The sequence below is a fragment of the Dermacentor andersoni genome, chromosome 8 (genome assembly GCF_023375885.2).
Source record: "Dermacentor andersoni chromosome 8, qqDerAnde1_hic_scaffold, whole genome shotgun sequence".
Classification (NCBI taxonomy): domain Eukaryota; kingdom Metazoa; phylum Arthropoda; class Arachnida; order Ixodida; family Ixodidae; genus Dermacentor; species Dermacentor andersoni.
The window spans coordinates 87,926,158-87,948,965 of NC_092821.1; the positions used below are offsets into that span (position 1 = coordinate 87,926,158).

Sequence of the window (22,808 nt, forward strand, 5' to 3'; positions counted from 1 at the left end):
CGTCTCCACACATTCTCTCTCCCTTCTCTCTCTTCCCCTTCCCCCTTTCCCCAGCGTAGGGTAGTTAACCAGATCCTTCACTGGTTAACATCCCTGCCTTCCTATATTCTTCTCTTTCTCTTGAAAAAACCAGCGAAAAATTGAGACGCAAACATGACAGAAAGAAGAGACACGACAACGCGGTCGTGCTGGCGTCTCAATATTTCGCTGGTTTTATCAAGCGTCAACATGAACCAAGTGGCCCAGCAAGCAGTCCATCTTTACTGAAATTTGGCAGTGTCTGTAAAAATTTTGATGTAGTAAACAAAGATTTTGCTTTTGCAGCCGGCATAAACTAGGATGTCTTTAAGAAGTGCCATAAGTTTCACGTAAATTTGTGCATCAGTTGTTCAATGACAGCATTTTGGTATTTGACATGTATACACCCAAGAAATGGAAGTTAGCTAGGAAGCATTGGTTCTTGTGAAAGCTATCTTGAAATTATTCAATGTACGGGTAAAGTCCTGCCAAAAAACTAGTGACCTGACATTGGTTGCGTGTTCGGAAAATGATTGCAAGTTCTTTCTTTGCAATCATTCTGGCTCGTTCTTCTTAATTCTTACCCTTAGCAATTTACTCTTGGAAGCCATTATACTTCTTTTATTTTTGTTTTCTTCTTTTTCATCAAAGTGTTGAACTAAGATGTTCTGCAATTCATCCTGTGGTCTAGGTTTCACTTTCGCGCCAGGCATTCGACTCAGCTTCTAAATCGTTCTGCTGCATCAGCTAAGTCTTCTATCGAGCTGCTGACCTTTCTACCGCATTTGAACGAAGTTCCGCAGAAGTGAGACATGAACGTCGCAGTCCCAATAAAACATCTGCAACGTTCCACATTGAAAGCGTCTTTTCTTTCGTTGTCGATTTCACTATTTCACTATTTCACTATTTCACTATTTCACTTTTCACTAATCACTATTTAGCACTGGCCGCTATGCCCAGTGCCAGCCTTTTTAATTCCTGCTACGAGGGAAAGCGATTTGCCTGCTATTACCGTACTGAAGTTTTATTCTGTGGGATGTCGTTGAATACATTTTATTTGTAAGCTGTCTAAATATCGAATCTTTGAATATATTTAATATATTATATTTTACATTTCTTAAGATCCCATCATTTCCATGAAAGGAGCTCAAAATTTGTCATCTCGCTTGATTTTGTTCTAAATTTTATTGGCAGCGTCATACATGCTACAAGAGACTGCGCTAATGCATTAATGTTCTACTGCATTAACTAGTGCTATTCTTGTTCCATTCTCTCACGGTTAGCAATTGTTTTCAACTCCATGTAGCAAAGTACTGCAGAGTAATTGCTAATAATGACATTTTAGGCAGCTTAAATTTGCTTTTCAAGCTTCCTTCGGGAAGATTGGGTCACAATTTAAGGATTACTAGCCAATGCTTACCCAAAACGCCCGAACATCTTGCACGTCATTGTGCGGACAACATTTCGGGGCACAAAATCTGCAACGTGATCCGAGTCCATACAGAAGCAATCGTTTGCAAGCCATAGGTGTCTTGATGCTGAGACTCGCACAAGTCTTCTCTTGCTTTGAAGAACCTGCAATAATAAAAACAATAGTACGACTATCACTATTTATGAAGCAGTTCTAAGCGCAGAAATAAAATTTCCTTTCCCCTTCAACTTTACATGAAAACTTAGAATCTCTCAATTCAACCTTCACATAATTTTTTAGGGCTATATAATAAAGTGAAGCTTTCCATGTCTCACTGATTCGTCCGTGAAAGCCGAAAAGGCAGTGCAGAAAAGCCAACTTACATATCTGTGTAGAACACTACAGGTTACATTCGCAGTTATGCCGATAAGAACAATGGGAACAATGTCATGCTCTCAAGCAATAGGAAAATGCCAGACTACCCAGACGAAGTGTATATATCTGCATTGCATTACGCGCGTCGCACAATGCATTCTCGGCCGTCACCATGGGCAGGCCACGGGTGCAGCACACGATAAAAGAGGCTGCCGTGCGTGACCGTAAGCGCAACCGCGATCGTGCCCGCGAGCGCGTAATGCATTCCCAGTGGTCACCACCACGGTTAGGCCACGGCTGCAGCGCACGGTAGAAGAGGCTGCCGGGCGCGAGAGTAAGCGCGACCGCGATCGTGCCCGCGAGCGCGTAATGCATTGCCAGCGGTTACCGCCATGGGTAGGCCACGGGTGCAGCACACGATAAAAGAGGCTGCCGTGCGCGACCGTAAGCGCAACCGCGATCGTGCCCGCGAGCGCGTAATGCATTCCCAGTGGTCACCACCACGGTTAGGCCACGGCTGCAGCGCACGGTAGAAGAGGCTGCCGGGCGCGAGAGTAAGCGCGACCTCGATCGTGCCCGCGAGCGCGTAATGCATTGCCAGCGGTTACCGCCATGGGTAGGCCACGGGGGCAGCACACGATAAAAGAGGCTGCCGTGCGCGACCGTAAGCGCAACCGCGATCGTGCCCGCGAGCGCGTAATGCATTCCCAGTGGTCACCACCACGGTTAGGCCACGGCTGCAGCGCACGGTAGAAGAGGCTGGCGGGCGCGAGAGTAAGCGCGACCTCGATCGTGCCCGCGAGCGCGTAATGCATTGCCAGCGGTTACCGCCATGGGTAGGCCACGGGTGCAGCACACGATAAAAGAGGCTGCCGTGCGCGACCGTAAGCGCAACCGCGATCGTGCCCGCGAGCGCGTAATGCATTCCCAGTGGTCACCACCACGGTTAGGCCACGGCTGCAGCGCACGGTAGAAGAGGCTGCCGGGCGCGAGAGTAAGCGCGACCTCGATCGTGCCCGCGAGCGCGTAATGCATTGCCAGCGGTTACCGCCATGGGTAGGCCACGGGTGCAGCACACGATAAAAGAGGCTGCCGTGCGCGACCGTAAGCGCAACCGCGATCGTGCCCGCGAGCGCGTAATGCATTCCCAGTGGTCACCACCACGGTTAGGCCACGGCTGCAGCGCACGGTAGAAGAGGCTGCCGGGCGCGAGAGTAAGCGCGACCTCGATCGTGCCCGCGAGTGCGTAATGCATTGCCAGCGGTTACCGCTATGGGTAGGCCACGGGTGCAGCACACGATAAAAGAGGCTGCCGTGCGCGACCGTAAGCGCAACCGCGATCGTGCCCGCGAGCGCGTAATGCATTACCAGCCGTCACCACGGGTGGGCCACGGCTGCAGCGCACGGTAGAAGAGGCTGGCGGGCGCGAGAGTAAGCGCGACCGCGATCGTGTCCGCGAGCGCGTAATGCATTCCCCGCGGTCAGCACGCGTAGGCCAAGGGTGCAGCGCATAACAGAAGAGGTTGCCGTGCGCGAGAGTAAGCGCGACCCCGTTCGGTGCCCATGAGGCCGATCCCGTTTATGGATAACTGCATGCAGAAGCCTTGCGTACCCTTCAAGCATGGGATCCTAGCGTGCGCATTAACGAGGCGGAAGCCAGACGTCGTCGTTTGCTGATCCCGTATTTCGAGACCGGGTGAACGCAGCCGAACGCCAGCGACTCGACGCGGAAACTCCTGATGAGACGGTGCCAAGCGCGACACCAGAACCACCACCAGCACGAAGGAGGGACCCAAAAAGGTTCAAGTGTGATTTCCTGGACCACGAGTTCGGGGCGGCGTTCGACATTTGCGATCGACTCTGGTTCGACAATCGCTGTGAGGTGTTCACTCCGATGATAAGCGTGGCAAGGCGTTTAACGTGATTCGCAGGTGTCATCTGGGTCTCGGCGATCCAGCTGGCGTTCTAGTGCGTGGCACGTGCAAGGACACCTTGGTGTGTGGCAAGCTACCTACATTCAGCACTGCGAACGTTTACGTGTACCCTCGATGCTCGAAGGTCTACCCAAGCCTCTTAGGTTCATTGTGAGGTCGTTGGCTTTGGATTTTGACTTTGATTCAGTTTGTATTGGGGCAGAGCTTCGCATTGAACCTTCTTTCTTCAAGAAAGGGGCTTTTATTTTTATAAGTAAACGTGCAAATGAGACGTATATAAAAATGTATCTATGCTTTATATTGTGCAACACAGCCTTGCATTCTCGATTGGCGTTGTTACGATGGGCCTGTGTGGCGAAAAATTCTATGTCGCACCACCGAAGCAACGGCGAAAGCTCAGACTCTTTAAGTGCACCGTGGAAACCGCAAGCGTTAAAGAAACGCCTAGGAGGCCGCAACGGCGAAAAGATGTTAGCGTTTTTGCGTGCGTACTGGCTTCCTACCCCCACGTGGCAGCCTGATGTATGCGTAGGCTCGCCAGTCCTGTCACCCTTGAGTGAGTGGGACGGTTAAGCTTCGCGCGTGCACTCGTTCCTTCTCCTTGTCCTCAGGAATGAAGACGCCGGCGATGTGTCAGTGTGAGTGCGTGCGCGTCAGTGCATTTCCCTCTGTTACGCCAGTGGCCCGTAGTGAATCCGCTGAACTGTCTTGCGTGTACCGAGAACCTGCCGCAAACGTAAAGAGCGGCATAAAGCGTGGAGGAGTGCGTTCACTCTCTTCTTCGCCCGAGCGAGGGACTTCCATCCAGACTCTATTGACCCTTTCGCGGCGGTCCCGTGGGCGCTGCCTTCTTTAGTCAAGTGGTGAAGCGTCCATTGCTTGCCTCAACTGCCTCCGTTGCCTCCATGCTTACAGGGGGTTTGTATAACACCGGTGTGGCTTAGCAAACCTTTGTTTCAGGAGATATCACAGGCGGTGTTTGGGTGTACGACACGAAGTTTTGGCCACAGCTTCACAGAAATTTGTTGGAACCCAAAAGTATGTACTTTGCCATTGTATACGTTCATTATATTAAATAAACTTTAAAACTTTCAACCTTTTAAACATGCAAAGGTGCGTTGGAAGCTCAATAAGCTGTCCAAACGGCGGGGGCAGCGTATATGGTGCTTGTTATTAAAGCGAGGCTAGATATGTATTCCAAGCTATGCAAACTTTGTGCTCCTGATTTGAATCAGACCCGCCGTGGTTGCTCAGTGGCTATGGTGTTGGGCTGCTGAGCACGAGGTCGCGGGATCGAATCCTGGCCGCGGCGGCCGCATTTCGATGGGGGCGAAATGCGAAAACACCCGTGTGCTTAGATTTAGGTGCACGTTAAAGAACCCCAGGTGGTCGAAATTTCCGGAGTCCTCCACTACGGCGTGCCTCATAATCAGAAAGTGGTTTTGGCACGTTAAACCCCATAATTTAATTTTTTTTTTATTTGAATCAGGATTAGCGTGTTTTGCTCTTCGTTCTTTATTTGTCAAATATTTTGAAGCGGCGGATTGTCACATTTCTGACTCAGGAAATTTTCTTGGTGCGGTCACTATCAGATTATTTCTGCCTAATCGCTCGCGGGTGTGCTCATTTCCGATATATTTGTTCTTGCTGCGTGGAACGCTTAAAGCGTAGCCGGTTTGTGCATTGTAATACTTGTCCCTAAGTTGTATTATCGCTAGTAACTCGCTTACTCCTGTGGACCATCACAAAACATTCAGCTTCGACCATTCGTGCGCCATCGATGCATTGTGCTTATATGGTGCACATATATTCAAGTGTGCGCCCATTCACTTTTGACACGTTGGCGATAGAGTGGGCGTAAGATTCCGTTCCAGTTGGGATATATGTGTGTAGATACTGTGTGCAAAACGTACTGTGACATGAAGCGGCGCTACTCACTTCGTCATTGTTTAAGTATTCACTCTTGCCAACGTTCCGAGGCAGAAGAATTTTCTTTGAATTTTAGTGATACAACACTGGAGGATGAGCAAATTTTTGTATCCTCGAAGAAAGCCGTACATCTCGAAGTGCCGGTAACACGTACGGACAGCTGCAGCAATGGTCCGCGAACTTGGCTACACAGACTCATCGCATTCCTTAATATGCCAGTCACTATTTTTGCAGCCAACTACTGCACACGTCTTCAATCCACATGATCCAATGCGGCACGATTGCAGCACAGTGTGTTAGCGAAAACTAAGTTGCACTTCCGACATCTGATCACACCGCGGTAATGGTTTCGTATTTGTGCGCTGTCGCTAAGGCAACCTGTGGCGTGCCGCAAAAAGCGCCATCGCATTTCTCTAGAACAAACTGCTCCTCGAAAAGGGTGAATAAAGAAAGCCTCCGCCAATGGACCATCGTTTCCAGGATTGGCCACTTTGTGCCAAATTGGCTACTCTTGAAGGCTCCTGGCGAGAAATTTTCGGGTTGACTACTTGTGTACTCACAGGTTACTTTGAATATCAACATTTTCTCTGACGCTACAGACGAACAAGACAAAATATTATAAGTAAATGGTATAATTCGCTGTACAACGCCTCTTATGACACATACGATGTGCAGCAATCATCATCAGTATGTGCTGTTCGAATGGAGGACGGAACCTCCGCCTAGCAACCAACGAAATTCCTTCAACAGTTCCTTTGGGTAAGTATGTGACCCATGTTCTCATCACGGCTATCGGCACGACAGTGATGCCGGCCAATTCATCGCCTTTCTTGCCACCAAGGATGGCACGTGAAGGTGGTGACATCGCCGACCGGATTCCGGCTCCCAGACCGTCTCAAAGAACATCGTCTCAAACAACATCGCGGCCAACCAACCCTATTCCTGATCTGTCCACGCCGTCCGCTGAGCCAGCCGTAGGGTCTGCACCTGACCGACTCTGCTGCCTCCAACCGTTCCAGTGGGCGCCACCGCAGACACGAGCCACGATCGTCTCGACCGTGGACATCGAATAAGCCGCATGTTCAGCATGCCAGCTACGCTGCATCTCCTGTCAATCATCGTCACCGAATGGCCAGACACTCCTACAAGCCCTAGCACCACTCTGCCCGGCCAGTCCTTAGCTCACTCACAATGCACCCCTCTGCCAGCTGCGCCGGATAGTTTTTGCCCCCGGACACAGCTGCGCCACGTCCAACCGCAACGCACGCGTCGTGGCCCGTCCAGCACTTCGAGTGCATTGCTCGTGCGCGCAGCCTACACGCCGTGCAACGGTACGGTCAGTGTTTCGCCGCCGACAACGTTCGTGGAAACACCGTCGCCGCACCATTCACCTCAGAAGCTTCGCCTTTCCTCCGTCTTTAAGACGCATTTGCCGAGCGTCATTTCTTCAATTTGGCGCGTTCCTCCTAACAGCTACCGTCCATTGATGGAGACCCTCGCCCATCACGGAGCACCCAGTGCCGCCTGAAAGAAGAGGAAAGTAATGACGGGATGGCAGCGTGTGCTCGCTGCCCAAGCTCTACTCGCGTAGGGTTGTTCTAGAAGCCTGCTACGCTGGCTTCTTGTATCGGACGTTCCGTGGTGACCGCTCGGTTCACTAAGAACATCCTCGTACCCGGGAGCTTTTGTGGCCGTCGAACCTACTTGGAGATATAGGTAAAGTGGCGATATCTCCAAATTCGACTTGAATTGACATCGTGAAGGTCGACAGTCGAACACTCGACTTTTGCTGGGAGTGAAACCCTCGAACATGGCGCTAATTAGGGCGAAGTTGATTAAGGCACTCGAACCCATGACCTAACATGGAGATATGAGTGAACAAGTCCTATCTTCAAGTTTGATTCCAAAAGACATGATGGAGGTCGAGAGTCGAACCCACTACGCTTGGTTTTAACTAAGGCGACCGTAATTAATATACAGTTAATCAAATTACTGTTAATTATGGCACTCGGACCCTCGACCTTTGGTGGGAGGAAACAAGTTAATAGGAAGTATACAGCCCACTAGAATGAAAATGTCAACTAATGTAATGAATGTATCGTGAGCGCGCCGGCTTTCGCCTTCATCGTCTTTATCGTATGCTAAAGTCACTGCGACTTTTTTTTTTTCATCATATGTACTTTATTTCTCGTCCGAGCGAGGGGAGACTGGAACTAAAGGCACGAAGGCCTGACAGAGGTCCCAGACCCCATGGTTACAACAGCGGATAAAATCTGCACAAATGAATACACATATAACGTACACACATTTCGCACAAGAGATCATAATTTCAGTAACAAAAATGATTACAATATTTCTCCGTTAGAACGAGTAAGCCGCATAAACATTAGCACAAATTCTATCAGTATGCACTCTTTGTTAGGACATACATGCCTATACACAGATGCAATAAAACGAAAATGTTAATAATTAGTGAAAGCAAATGTCATCGGCGAGTAATAATGCATTAAGCTGTCTTTTGTAGGAGCTTTCTGAAGCACTAAAGTTTAACAGTTCTCCTACCTTGTTTACTATTTCTGTCGACTGATATATGAATGTTTGTTTACCATAATTTGTTCATGTTTTCGGTAAGTGTCTGGTATTCCAGCGCAGTGAATCACGAGGTATTTCATCGTCGTCTATGTTGGTGAATAATTTTTGTTTGTGTATGGTCATCAGAAGTTTCTTATAATATATTCTGTCTGCTCGAAGAAGAGAGTAATATTGAAATAATGGAGCTGTTTCAAGGTCTACAAAACGGCCATGGTTGTTGCAGTATATACGAAGGATTCGTTTCTGTAAAATAATTAATTTGTTGTAGTTTGTTTTTGAAGTTGTACCCCAAACCAAGACCCCGTAGCAAAGTTTAGAGTAAAGGAGAGTATTGTATAACTGTTGTTTGAGTCAAAGCGGAATCAGCTGGGTTATCCTGTTAATGATACCGACAGATTTAGAAAGGTCATTGCATAGAATCCTTATATGCGAGCTCCAAGATAAATGTTCGTCAAGCCAAACACCTAAGAATTTTTGTTCTTGGACATGTTCACATGGACATGGACATGTTCTTAGACTTTTTGAGAAAGGTCAATGATCTCACCATTCTGCGACAACTGCTAACAAAATTTTCCAGAAATGGTCTCCTGCCCTGGAGCCTTACTTAGTAGAAAAATATTTCGGGGTGGGTAACAAAACGGGAGCCTCGAAGACAAAGCCGATGGCTCAAGTCAAAACCCTTAAGGGACGAATGAGCTCGATACTACCAACTTTGTGTTATTTTTCTCCACGAGACAGGTTTTTGAGCTGTGGCTTTTCTTTTGCAATAGTCGTCCAGAAAATATTTTGCAGTGCGACAACTTCATGTGTGATATTAGTGGTGCTGCGTTCATTTGAGTTCTTAGCGTGGCTTTGAAATGGGGAAGTAAGCCTGGTGAAGCTTGGCGAGGGTATGTCTAGTGCTTGCCGGCTGAGTGGTTCCGTTTTCAGCGTAGTTCCGACGGACGCTTGCCGTGAACCGTTGACTGCAGCTCGACCTCGCAAGGCCTTCAGCGATGTTCTCAATGCGGAATGAAACGTCCGTCGGAAGACATTCGCGAATTGTCTACCGGATGCAAGCTGTGGGACAACCACCTGCGGCTATGACGACCAGCGCAGTTAGTGCGGACAGCGGATACAGTCCTCCGTCCATCAGTATCTCCCTTCTCCAGCGGGGAAATCTGTTACGACTGGCCTGCGTGGCGAAGAATTCCATGTCGCGCTGTCGAAGCAACGGCGAAAGCTCGGGCGGTTTAAGTACGCCGAGCTACCCCTAACCGTTCAGAAAGAAACGCTTAGGAGGCCGCAATGACGAAAAGACGTTAGGGTTTGTGCACGCATTATGGCCTCCCTCCCCCGGAGTACGCGGCTCCATGACGTTTGCGTAGGCCCGCCAGTGCTGTCGCTCTTCAGCCACCGAGGCGGTTAAGCTTCGCGTGTGCATTTGTTTCTTCTCCTCCTCCGCGAGGAAGACGCCGGTGGTGTCTGTGTGTGCATGTGTGCGCTTCAGTGCCTCTCACTCTGCTGCGCCAGTGGCTTTGAGAGAATTCGTTGAACTGGCTTGCGTGTACAGACGGCGGCCGCAAGTGTGAAATGCGTTCGATCTCTCCTCCTGAGCGAGGGCCTTCTAGACTCCGCGAAGGACGCCTCCGCCAACGGACTTCAGCCTTAAGCGTTTGAGTAAGCTTGGCGGTGTGTCACTCTCTGCGGGAAAGCTTGTTAGCTGACCGCTCTATAGCAATGTATTAAACGTTCGTCTTTCTGGCTCGTTACTTGGATCGCTTTTTGTTTTTGCCTGGGCCCCTGCATACCGGTCAAGCTCCAGGCCGCCAAGCGCGCACCGCCTCCACGGTCCTGGGTGAATGGTGATTAACGGCGTCCAGCGTATTCTCGTAGTGGGGGTGGGGGGCGGGCAGAAGATGGTAATTATACTGATTAACGTGGCGATGTGTTGCATTGACTTTTGTTTTTGTATGTAACGCCGACACCTTACAGTTATGAAAGTCGTCGTTGCTGAATGTTCTGTTACTATATTCGGGGCGACATGTACCATATGTTTTTCTTAAACGTTACAATATAGAAATTCTTCAAAGGGAAGCAACGGTTTATAGCTGCCACGGTAGTCGAGTGGCTATGCCATTGCGTTGCGTTACGGAGCTTGAGATTGGGAGTTCAATCGCGGGTGCGGGACCCGCATACCGATGGGGGCACAATGCAACAGCACTATATTACCGTGCAGTGGATGCAGTTATATAAACTCAGAACGACAAAATTAATCTTAAATCGCCCTACTGCGTGCCTCATAAGATAATAAGTTAAGCGCGTTGTATAATACCCGAATTTAATTTTTAGCCAATGGTTAGTAGTTGCTACCTAAGGTTCTGCAAATGCATTGTAAGAAATGCGTGATGGATGAACTACAGAATTATTGACGTAGATGTTATGAAAGTTCTCTTTCCCGTCTACATTACGTTGCTGAATATTCTGCTTATATGCAGTTTCTAGCGTGAAGATTTGTCCAGCTGTTTTTAGCCTGGAGTAAGCTACCATTAGAATAAATCTAGCTGTCGTGCTGGGACTACCAAAGTAGAATGAACTGGAGCTTATTTTGATGGAATTTATGAAAACGTAATAATTTCGCATTTTCCCAACTTCCGAAAACGTTGTAACGCATAAGACCACGAGTGCCTCTCTCTCTCACTCCGTGTTTCATCCATCACGTTGGGTACCACTCTAGGATCATTTGGCGCATTAGGCACTTAAGAGCGCAGCATTAGCACTTTACAGCATTCGGCTGCAACTCCACGGAGACAACCCAAACAGAGCTTTACTGTTAAATCCATACGGTGTGAAATTCTGTACACATTGGAAAAAATTTATAACCTACTTGAGCTGTCATTATTGCCCGAAATAAGGATGTCCTGGGCAAAAATAATTACAACCTGTCATCAAACCTCGATACTTTTATTGCCTACAAGATGATCCTCATTTCCCAAAACAGTATTACCAAAAACAAATGCATAATGCATTGCACTTTTGCTTCATTTTTGTACTGGTAACAAAGCGAACGCAAGGCTATCAGGCATTTTGAACAAGCGCATGCAAACACTCTGCCTTTCATGGCAAGAAACGCCCCACAAATGACACCGCCTAAACAAAGATTACTCCAGCGTTCATCACTCACAAGCTATTCCTGATGCTATCTCTGATGGATGCCCAATTAATTTTGTTTTTGCCTAGTTTCTGCAATTTGATTATGTATCTTTTGATCAAACGGGTGATGCTATAGTTTCGCGTATGTAATAATCACTACGGAGTATTTTCTTTTAAGTAAAAAAGTGTTGTTCAGTCGATGCCAGTGACCGAGCGGATGCATTTTCATGCAGTTTTCGAGATTGCGATGCACTTCTTTTTGATTTATATTATTATCTATTGCTGCTGCATGGTGTTTCAAGAAGACTTGCCACAATCCGGATATGGCGTTTATTCGTAAAAACCTTCCAGCGTTTCTGGCGGAAATATAAACTGGATTTAAAGTTTACAGCGTTATTTTTACGCGCGATAGTAGTGGCAGCCTGATCCTTTTTTTGAAAAGATAACGAACAAATTCGTAAATGCAGAAGCGTACCTTCATGGCTGCTCCTGGAATATAAGTTCCACGAGGAAACTTTGTAGTTCTGGGTTTCGGCTTCCTGTGCTTTGGATCTGAAAAGGGCAAACTATAATTGAAAACTCACTGTATGTTCTAAGCATAACACTTAATATGCAGCGCCGTTGTTATTTCTGGATAAAAGTTCTCGAGTAAACTATTTCTATGGAACGCGCGTCTAACTGTGCTGTTTTATTATCTCTATATGTAAACCGTGTGTTCACACAGCCTATACCACATCACTTCTGCGCACCCAGACTATGAACAGCTACGATGGCATTCATTATCACCATTTACGAGAGGCGCGTTACCTTCGGAGCATAGATTTGAAATGTCGCCGATATGATGGCGGCCGGATCTATGTAATATCCCACACATGGCCGCGTTCACGTTTCAGCCCTCCGAGATAGCGAAACATTGGGCCCCGGCATACTAAAGAAATCATTGGTTCCCGTCAGTGGACTACAACAACTTGCTCTCGCGTAAATCTGGTCAGAATACCAGACATATGTTCATGTTTACACAGACGGCTCCGCGTCACCTAAGGCATCGACAGCAGCTGTGGTGATACCAGCCCAACAGATGACTCGAGGTTTCATACTAGACCATAATTCAACATCAACCGCTGCAGAACTTGTGGCTATTCGGGAAGCGATTCGCCACATCTGCGGGGAAAGACCTCAAGAGTGGTGCATTTTCACGGACTCAAAACCCGCGCTGCAAATTTTGAGATGCTTCCTGCGCCACACCGCATATCAGGTTCTGGCCCTGCAGATCACCGAGCTACTTTCATACGCTCAAGAAAAACACCACCGCATAGTGTTCCAATGGATCCCGGGACACTGTGGGCTCAACGGTAATGAGATGGCCGATGCTGCAGCAAGGCGCGCCCTCAGCAATGGCCTGCGAACTGTAGTGCCATTCTCCAGACCGGACGTCACATGCCTCCTGTCGGAATTAATGAGGAGTGCGACGAGAAGATACTGGGCCCAGCCAGACGCTCGTCACGTCCGCCTTAAAAGTCTGGATCCCGATATGAAATTTCCTATTCTGCGTGGAATTCCACGCCCTCATACATGCCTGATACACAGACTACGATTAGGCGTCGCCTTCACGCGCAAATATTTGCACATTATTGGACGGACAGACTCCCCGGACTGTTCAGTGTGTGGCGCTGTAGAGACTATAGAACATGTGCTCGTGGTGTGCCCTGAGTATGCGCGAGAAAGACTGATATTGGCAGATACATTGAGACATTTACACAATGGACCACTGTCGGAGGACCTCTTGCTAGGCGCGTGGCCACAGAGTTGGCAGACGACAGAGACAATGCGTGCACTTTCACGTTTTCTAGGTGACACGGGCCTGGACTCACGCCTGTGATACCAATTGTGTAATGTGTCATTCACCTCGTTCCTCCCATTATCATCCCCCATTGTGACCCTTTTTCTTCCCCTCTTCCCCTTCCCTTACGTAGAGTAGCAGGCCAGATGCTCCATTATCCTGTCGACCTCTCTACATTTCCAATCATTAAAATACTTCTTCTTCTGGGCAATCGGTGACACAAAACGGGTCATTCTATCCAAAGTGATGAAGAAGTGCATAAGTAATCATGCCAGTGTAGGAGAAGTGGTGATAAGTACTGCTTGTATAGCACACTAAAGCACTGGTTGCAATATCTCGTCGCTTTATTCACGCTCAGGCATGCTTGCTATGTTGCGATAGTAATTCAAGAAGCTTGGTTATTCAAGCACAAACACCCCACTTGGGCGTTCCGGCTCGTGGAAGAGTTACAAGTATTCCAGAAAAATTTCAGTCGTTAAGCCCAAGTGCAAGAAATTCTGTTCCAGCTGTTCCAATGCTAATATATGTTTCGACGTTCTGGCTGCCACACAACGCTAGTCAGAGAACTCTACTGCAGTTAGAATGTCTACGACAACGACAAGCCAAGCTTCACTGTACATGTGGCTTATAGTTTACGCAAATACTAGGAAACAGACGTACGGTTGTACCTTGAACCATCAAATTTGATTACGAGGTTTCTGGCCTTCACTTTACGACGCAATATAAGGGTAAACACAAACACTCAGTAAGTTCACAGAGGTGACCCATCAGAGAAAATTACAGTAAACAATAAATTTGTGAAAGTCTAAAGCATTCATATAAAAAAATGAAGTTACAACATAATGGTGGAGCCTAAAGGAATTTTGCACTTAAAATGATGGGAGGGGCGCAGGCATTTCTTCATAAAAGGAAGGTTTGCGAGTGGTAATTCCTGCTCAATATTTAAGTATGCTGTGCTAACAACAACCCAGAAGCAGTATAACTATCAGAGAAAGTGCTTTCAAATTCTGGTTTCTGCAACATATTTAAAAGGGCCCGAGTGATACTGTGTTGTCATGCGAAACTTTGTCAGTGTCGATAAAACTTTACACTCGACCCCAAAATTTTACGGAGCATGCACGAAATCTGACAAAAAGCTGAATATCTGCGGAGCCTCACAACGCAGCCTAGTATTGGCATTTACAGCCTCTACGTGAACTAATTGCGATGTTCGGTTTTACTAACTATTGTTACAGGCTCGTCGGAAATTGAATGTTTTCAGAAACCCTGTTGTCCGTAAACTCTTGTGGTTGGCTGTACAACTTAAGCATATAATGGCGAGTTAGATTCAGATTTGTGCATTTAGACTATTCAGAAGGTACTAATCTGGTCATAGCCCGCAACACATTTATGCATGGGAACCGAACCAGGCTACGAGCAACCTATAACAGACTAGCAATTCTAAGACACCGCAACAACTAGGTAGAATGCCGCGATGTTCATGTAAAACTGTGGTCATGTTATGAGGATGTTCTCAGAATAGCTTACGGGGTGTGAAAATGTACGCACTCAGGAGTTTTTTTTTTTTTCAATATGATATAGAAAATGAGGCGTGTACACTACTTTTCGATGTAGATAACGCAATTATTTTCACTCCATTATATACTCAGGATTCCTTCGAAGCGTAATGAATGGTCTATGTTGTACAGGAGCAAGAATTTCCTCTTCTCATCGTACCGTATGGTACTTGATTCATTACGCCTCAGTCCCGGAAGTGTGGCTGAAGGGCCCAAGTTATTCTAATGTGGTTTTGTACCATGGTGAACTAATCAGTAGTGTATAGCATTTCTTCTTTTTATGCATTTCACAGCAAAAGAAAAGGAATTCTGACCTTAAAAATTAAATGGTTTTGATTCTGCATAGCTGCGTTAGATTGACAGTTAGCTAACAAATTTTTACACTAACCACTTTTTGTTACAAGTGTCACAGATTCTGTAATAAGAGGTAGTCCTGCTGGTGCAGATATTTTTTAAGACTCATGAACTCTTTTTCCTGTTTCATGTGCCGTGACGTAAAAAGTGTTATTCGAATTGACATTAGCTAATTATGCATTTGTGAAAATAAATACCTTGTATCCTAAGCAGGGAGGCAGAAGCATGAAAGATTTGGCTTCTACTAAATCACTTGGATACTTAATTTTTATATGGAATATGTAAGTTCACAGAAAGCCTTCGTAACTGGCAAGGTGCACGATTTATATATGACCGCGTGATATGGTGCCATGAAGAGTGTCCATCAAGCAAACTGATAAATCTCAGAATATCAGGAATTCTGTGGTGGGAGCAATGTAGAGATCATTACGATTCAGCTAATTCACCAGTGCGCTTGATGATCTCCACACTGCTCTCAGCGGCCACCTTGAGAGTTGTCAGACGCTGTGCGCAACGCGGCTTTACGCAAGTTTTCAAGCACCTTAACGTGGTGCATTATATTTCCATTATTGCATTCTTTATCTCTATCTCAAGCCTTGTGTCAGGTGTCTCGTGGTCTTCCCTCGCTCACGTAAGCTCTCTCTATACAGACCCCGTGTGCGCAGAAGTAAAGCGCTTGTCCACCGTCAGTGGCTTTGTCCTTTCCACAGAGGTTAAAACATACAGCGGAGAGAGGTGACATAGGCCCCCGTGCGCAGAGATCAACTTTGGAAATGCGTGTGAGCTTCCCAATGAAACATTCTGAGACTGCGTGGTGCCGTGCGCAGCGAGACAGGGACACAGGAAAATACGAGGAAAAGCGCACTGCAAACTGAAATTTTATTGTCTTATACAAGGTGTTATATAGAAAAAAGGCTTCGCTCAGGACCACACACTCTCATGAAAAACCAACTAGCCCAAACCATCACACTTCTAATAATCATTCTGCATGGGACCCACAGTCCCAAAACTAATGGTGAAACATGGTCACCTTTGCGGTATTGTTTTAGGTCGAAAAAGGTGCCGGCTAAAATTGCAAACTTTAAAATTTCCCAGAACCTGATGCAGTACTTTTGGTGCCGGGTAACATTCAGTGATTGAGCATCTTGACGCCATGAACGCGACGGCTTCGTTATGGAAAGATTTAGAGTACTTTAACCACGGTGAGCGAAATTGCGAGTGCACAAACGAGCGCGCTGCCAACTGCGGTCAGCAATGACAGTTCTGTCGGATATTATAAACTCCATAACGATAGAATCATCTATCAAGGAAAATACTCAGTTGTATAGGAAAAAATACAACTTTTTGCACATTTGTAGTTGTTTTGAAGAAGTTCTGTGAAATCGCTTCAAGGCCCAGGCAATTTTTATAGGCGGGAAGCAACCTTGGGCCACATTTGAAGCACCTTAATGCTAGTTCTGACATAAAAATTAAAGAATTTAATTGTCGTCAAATGATGTATTTTGTGGTAGCAAAATAGGGAAAACGCTTCTTTAAAGGTGTTGTCTATCATCCCCCCTTAAACAAATAATTTTAGGCAAGGCCCATACCCGCCTTTGCCCTAATTTTGAAAGATAGAATGTTTTTAAATTTTCTAGCTTGTGGATGACTGTTTTACTCCTTTCGAGAAAATCTAGGCTACCTCAGAATTTGAAGTAGATGGGAACCTGATAAATTTTAGGCACATCTTAGAAATATGTGATGTTACGAACTTCCATTGAATAAACAAACGTGCTGGAGTTATTAGCCAAACCCACGCGAAGGAAACCGACTATGTCTTGCGAAGCTCGTCATGCAAGCATAACAAATAAATGCTATATTAAAAGCTGGGTGGGCGAGTTCGCACCTCAGAAGAAATTCGCGTGCGTCTCTTTTTAACACTTTTACTCGAATGTACATAAAGATCATGCCCTTTAGGGCGCAGCCGTGTTTCAAGGGGCAAGTTGCTCGCCTGAAGGATTTTGGCTACCATGACCGCAGATTAGTTTTGCGGGCTGAGGCAGAATTAAAAAGATACAGGAAACATTCTTCCTCTAAGCAACGGCGCGATGAAGGGAAACAGAAAGAAATGTAAATGGTAATTTCGTACATTCATCGGGCATCACACAACCTTACGGAAGTAGCGCGACGGTGGAATGGTAAGGTCGTATTTTTCGCTTCCCTGAAGTTGTAAAGGCTGTGTAAGCTAACTGATAAATGCAGCAGAAAGCCATCCGGTCGCACTGGGAACCACAAAGAAACTGATGTTCAGCATTTGACGGGGGTAGTTCATAGAATTACGCTCTCCTGTGCAATGGTATATATCGGGCAAACAGGTCATTGCGTAAATGAGCATATAATTCAATACAAGAATATTTGTTGGAACGAAACGAACGGACATCTCGCAATCTACTGGAAAAATTGCACCTGTACTTGAATGCTTGATAGGTGGGCAATTCGAGCTCGCAATCGTCATTAATATACAAGGCTTATTATCGAGGCGAAGAAGATACGCCAGAAAAAATAAAAAGGTATTAGTCCGTAGGTTCCGTAAGGTTGATGTAAAAGGAAATTTACTTTTGGAATGCCACCTGAGTGCAGTGCACATATTCGAGTGCCCCATTTGTGTAATACATTTGATGACAGGCTTTTCAAATAACCTAGTTGAAAGTGTACACTACATGTGTCACTGCGCTTCTTTCGTCCACATCTGTTATGAGCGTGCACACTGTCCCAATGCTCAACCAACACACCCAACAAGCTCAAATCAAATCAAATGCCTTGGTTCAGCAATAATAGCAATAAACATTCTGCCTAGGAGTCGCTAAATCTTTATTTATCATGTTTTTAATTTACAGTCTGGCCCAGCATTTCTTTTTACAGAAACGTGATGGGGGTTTCTACGGCCCCGACAAGAAGTATCATGTGTGGCGTGAGAGAATGAGCGTCAGGAACATGGCACAACAGGTCGCTTACCGGCGTTCCAAGAGATAATGGCCCTCGAATACGGAGTATAATAATGGCGTGAACACCTGGTAGGCGACGTATCAGTGCTTGTTGACCTAGCGGCGTCGTAGAGTCCATGGCTTCCTGCCTGCTTGCGCACCAGTGGCCAGCTGTAATTGATGCTTGGTGCAACTCCTCGCCCTGCTGAAATGGTGGCCAGCTGCTCTTGCGGCCTGATGTCCGGCTGCCCGTCCATTCGACCTCATGGCTAAGGTCTGACAAGTATGCCGGCTTTGGCGCCAAGCCAGGCCTTCTGGCCAGGAGTGGCCAGACATTCTGCTAGTGGGGTGGCCAGACATTCTGCTAGTGGTACCGGTGGGGTACCAATGGGAACAAAAGCAGACGCCAATGCTCGATCTACTGTAAAGTGCGTGTGCAGACTACCGACAGATCATTGGCGTGTCCACAGCGCCGTTCACCGCGTTAACCGCAACGGCAACCGCCGCGGGAACATTCCGGCGAGTGGGAAAGTTCATAATGCCTTAGGCGTGTGTGTAAGGCTGCACTTGTAACTGTAGCCATATGCGTTTTTTTGTCTATTGTGTCCTCGTTCCGTGAACCAGAATGTATCCCTTGTGGTGTACATGTGCTTGACAGCTCGTTCCCTGTAGTAAAGCAATCCTGAACTCAACATGTTCATCAACATCTGGAGAGCCTGCCAGGATGCGCCCTCCCCATAAAGAAGCAGGGACATTCAGGTATATGAATGCAACACTAGACTACCGGCATAAACCTAGGAAAGGTAATTCTTTTTGTCACAGAGGATTACCTTGCACGGAACTTCGGCTATGTATCAAGAAAATTCAGGCCAGTCAGAGGGAAAAGTGAGCCAATGAGCGAAACGCTGCTAAAGTAGCAGAATAACTGCGTTTGGCTGTGCTAATGCACTGTTTAGCCAACGAAAGGCAGGTGCAATTCTGTCAGCTAAATCTCAAGGTTCCTAGAAAGGCTCAACGCAAATTCGTTGATTCCTTCCGTGGGTGCTGCGTTTATAATGACTACAAACAATAACGTGGAGCCATTAGGGGTCTGTGAAAGAGAGACGGTGGCTTGGATTGACAGGAGCTTCGTGCTCCGCAGTATTTGAAGCCAAGAGCAAGCCTGTGAGCTGGCAAACCGTCTGCTCAGGAAATACATGCGCCTACGGTGTAGGGGTCCCAACAAAGCCAATGGTGCACCTGCGGTTTCCATCGGTAGCTCTCGGTCTGCGCTACACCAAGTGGAGCGACATTGTCACGTGTTATGTGACGTCCACGCCAAAGTGAAGATTGGGAACGCAAAAACGGAAGAAAACATTAAAATTTAAAAGCTTGTTGAAACCTTGTTAAAAGAGGGACGACAACGTGTAAGAGGAACACAAAAAAAAATGATTATCGAAATGCTGTGTTAGAGACGCAGTCAAGATACAAAGAGCATCCGTTGGAATGAAACGCTGCGTGGGCGAGTTGGCACCCTGTGTCTTAGAATAAATTCGCGTATATCACTTTTTGACGCGAGTTGATGCTGAAGAGACTCGCGATCATGCGGCTATTAAACGGCGGCGCCAAACAAGGAATTGATCCCACAAGTATGATTTTCCCTTTAAGCTTTCACACAGGTACAAGAAAGAGGTAAAACAAAGCAACTTGGTGTCGCCTGCGAAAATGCGTGCGCTTCAAGCGTAGAGCAAAAGGGAAAAACAATCAAAATATACAGTGGCACTGCAGTTGCTGCATAAAGATATGCGTGTGTTGCTGGTTAGTTACTCGCTGTCTGTGTTGTTGATAACATATTTCATTTGTATAAGTGTCATATGAACGTGGCAACAGAAACTGCAGAGCTTTCCTTTCTACTAACGCGCGAGTCCCGAGGGAAAGTAGAATAGTAGAGAGGAATCATGGTAAAAACGTAGAAAATCGATAGACTGACGCAATCACGAAATGAGTGAATAACAAACAGCTCCTCCGCTCTTCGTTCGCAGCTCGCATGCATAGGGGTAGGGATCGAGAAGGAAAAGGTTGCGTAAGAAGGCAAGGAAATGCTACTATTAAACACGGCACGTGGTTGCTGGCAAACTGGGCAAATAAAAGTTTAAGGTGTGGTCCAGTACGCTTCAGCTATTTCTGAAAATAAACACCGTGCAAGTTTGTCAAGCCTACAAGTGACGCAGGCAATGAAAACGCAACGCCGCATTAAAGCAGCATAGTCTCTAGGCGACAAAATGGAAACAAGCGCACATCAGATCAGCATTTCTGTGCCCGCCGTAGTAGCTTTGAGGCTATTGCATTGCTCGAGGTGAAAGGTCTGATGACGACCGCGGCAGCCGCATTACGGCGGGGCGGAAATACAAAAAAAACGGCCGTGCACTTAGATTTAGGTGCATGTTAAAGAACCCAAGGACGTGGGGAGGCTATTTCACAGTCCGCCACTGCGGTGTGGCTCATAATGAAATTGTATTTTTTGCCACACACAGCCCTATAGTTCCAACAAAGTTTAACATTTCTGCCATGATGCGATGCGCCATGTGAGGCACTGGCAATGTTAACCTTCTCGGAGGTTATGAACAATGGCGCACAACAACGCCTCAAGCAACTCCTCTCTCTGTGTGTTCTGTGTACTACGCAAACAAGCAGCAATGGTGTCGCAAGCAAACATTTACCATCAACTCACCACTCTCGTATTGCGCTAAACGCTGAAGTAAATAAACGTTAGCCGTCGAAATCACCACAAATGATCATGAATCAAAGTAAACGGCACAGAAAGCTTCGCTAAGATCCATTTCCAGAGTGCGCGGGATCCGCATGGCTTTTTATTTATTTTTTTATTCCGCAACGGCGTTGGGCTATTGCAGCATGCTATATTATATATATGTATTAACAGTTCTTACCACATTTATTTTTACGGACACATACTCCATCTGAACTCCTGAGAAGCGGTTCCTTGCACGCGCATGGCCAAGTCCCGGTACTGCACGAGACACGTGCGACATTGGGGCACATGTCTTGACGTATCAACCCGCTTTTAGTGCAGTAAACACGTTTCTGGTCATCGTTTTCACAGCTCGAACCTGAACAAAGAAAGAAAATTTGTGAATTTCAAAGACAGACACAAGAAATAACTTGACCCAATAAATGAGGCAAATGCAAAAGACGAAACCTGCTTTTTCCTTCATATTGAATTGGCATTCACGACAGCATAACATCTAACACTTTTAACTTGAGAAAGTGTGAGCGGCGTTATCAAAAATCGTCCGCAAACCCTACCTAAGACGTTTAAAGTGAAGCAATGACAAGTTTTGCTCATATTCTTAGTAGCTTCGTTTCCGCGATCCGTCACTGCTCCCCGTTTTCGGCATTCACCTCGTTTGCATGCCCTGTAGCGTATCTTCAATATATTCATACGAAAACGTGTGTAAAAATTCCTAGTACATTAAAGAGGGCCCACAGTATGTAAGAAAAGAAAAACAGTGGTGGGTGCTAAAGTCACATTGCATCAGCTAATGTGCCTTCTGAAGTTACTTCCGTGTAAAAAGTAGCTTGTTTGTTTTTAAACTCGGTTGTTTTCTTTCAATATCGACGTTGTGGCACAGCTTTCTTCAATAGGGACTCTTCAATAACGATGAATATTATTTGTTAACCAGGCAAATCTAAATTAGTCAGCGTTGCAGTTGTCGTAATGGCAAACGATTCCATTTCGTCAGCATTGCATTCGCATTGCTCCCGTTCGTTGCAGTGATTGTATTTTCTGCAACTGAAAAGCAAGCAGAATGTATAGGATCCCGAAATTTCTGCAGAGAGAGAGAGAGAGAGAGATAGGAAGAAGGAAAGTCAGGGAGGTTAACCAGACTGAGTCCAGTTTGCTACCCTACACGTGGGGAGGGGAATAGAGAGTGAAAGAGAGAGAGAGAAAAACTTAGGTGTAGGATGTATATAGTCAGGCACTCAAGTCTGTTGCCTTCAGGTAGTGAAAAAGTACTCGAACTGCTTTTTAGGCTAATGAACTGTGAGGCCAGGCTCCCAAGCTCTTCGCTTCCGTAAATGGCCTGCCATCCAGTCTATTCAAGGCACACTGGAGAGTCTCACTTTGGTTATCGAAGCGAGAATAGTGGCACAGAAGATGGCTGCTGGTCTCTTCACACTTGCACTTCGCGCATATTGGTGAATCCGCCATTTCAGTACGATAGCTGTAGGAGTTGGTGAATGCTACTCCTACCCACAGCCGACACAGCAGTGTTGCGTCACGTCGTGAAAGGTTCGCTGGTATCAGTTAAGTTACCACTCACCTTTCACGATACTTAGCAGCCTCCAGTTGAGTACGAGAGTGACGTAGACAAGCTGTCGTATCATGGCGCTGCCTGCGCCTGTGAAGACTGTGGAGAAAAAGGAATTACGTTTGCACTCCCCGATCTGGAATAAAAAAAGGAGATGACTCTTACTGTCAAAACTTCACAGAACGTTCATATTAAGCGTATATAAACAAACACATTTTCCAGCCTTAAGAGGCATTCTCTTGTATACGAAGTATAAAGGCTATTTACCATAAAATAGAAATAATATTTGCTGCAGAGTGTTCATGAAGTGCTTTTTTTTTCTTGATATTTCTTCTGCGTTTAGAAAAGACTACTACCGAAAGATTTACATTTATTGCCATAGGTTTTGCCGCAA

At 46.4% G+C, this 22,808-nt stretch overlaps 1 protein-coding gene across 2 annotated transcripts in view; it reads right to left on the reverse strand.

The window, feature by feature from the left end:
- Window positions 1–22,545, reverse strand: part of LOC126528911 (uncharacterized) — a 45,749-nt gene extending 23,204 nt beyond the window's left edge. For both annotated transcript variants that reach the window (XM_055069811.2, XM_055069810.2), the window contains exons 1-4: window positions 22,427–22,545; window positions 21,032–21,211; window positions 11,867–11,943; window positions 1,439–1,593 (exon numbers count right to left, since the gene is read on the reverse strand). In XM_055069811.2, the coding sequence (XP_054925786.1) occupies window positions 1,439–1,593; window positions 11,867–11,943; window positions 21,032–21,211; window positions 22,427–22,490 (476 nt within the window). In that variant the 5' untranslated portion in view covers window positions 22,491–22,545. The remainder of the gene's footprint in view (window positions 1–1,438; window positions 1,594–11,866; window positions 11,944–21,031; window positions 21,212–22,426) is intronic.
- Window positions 22,546–22,808: the final 263 nt, after the last annotated feature.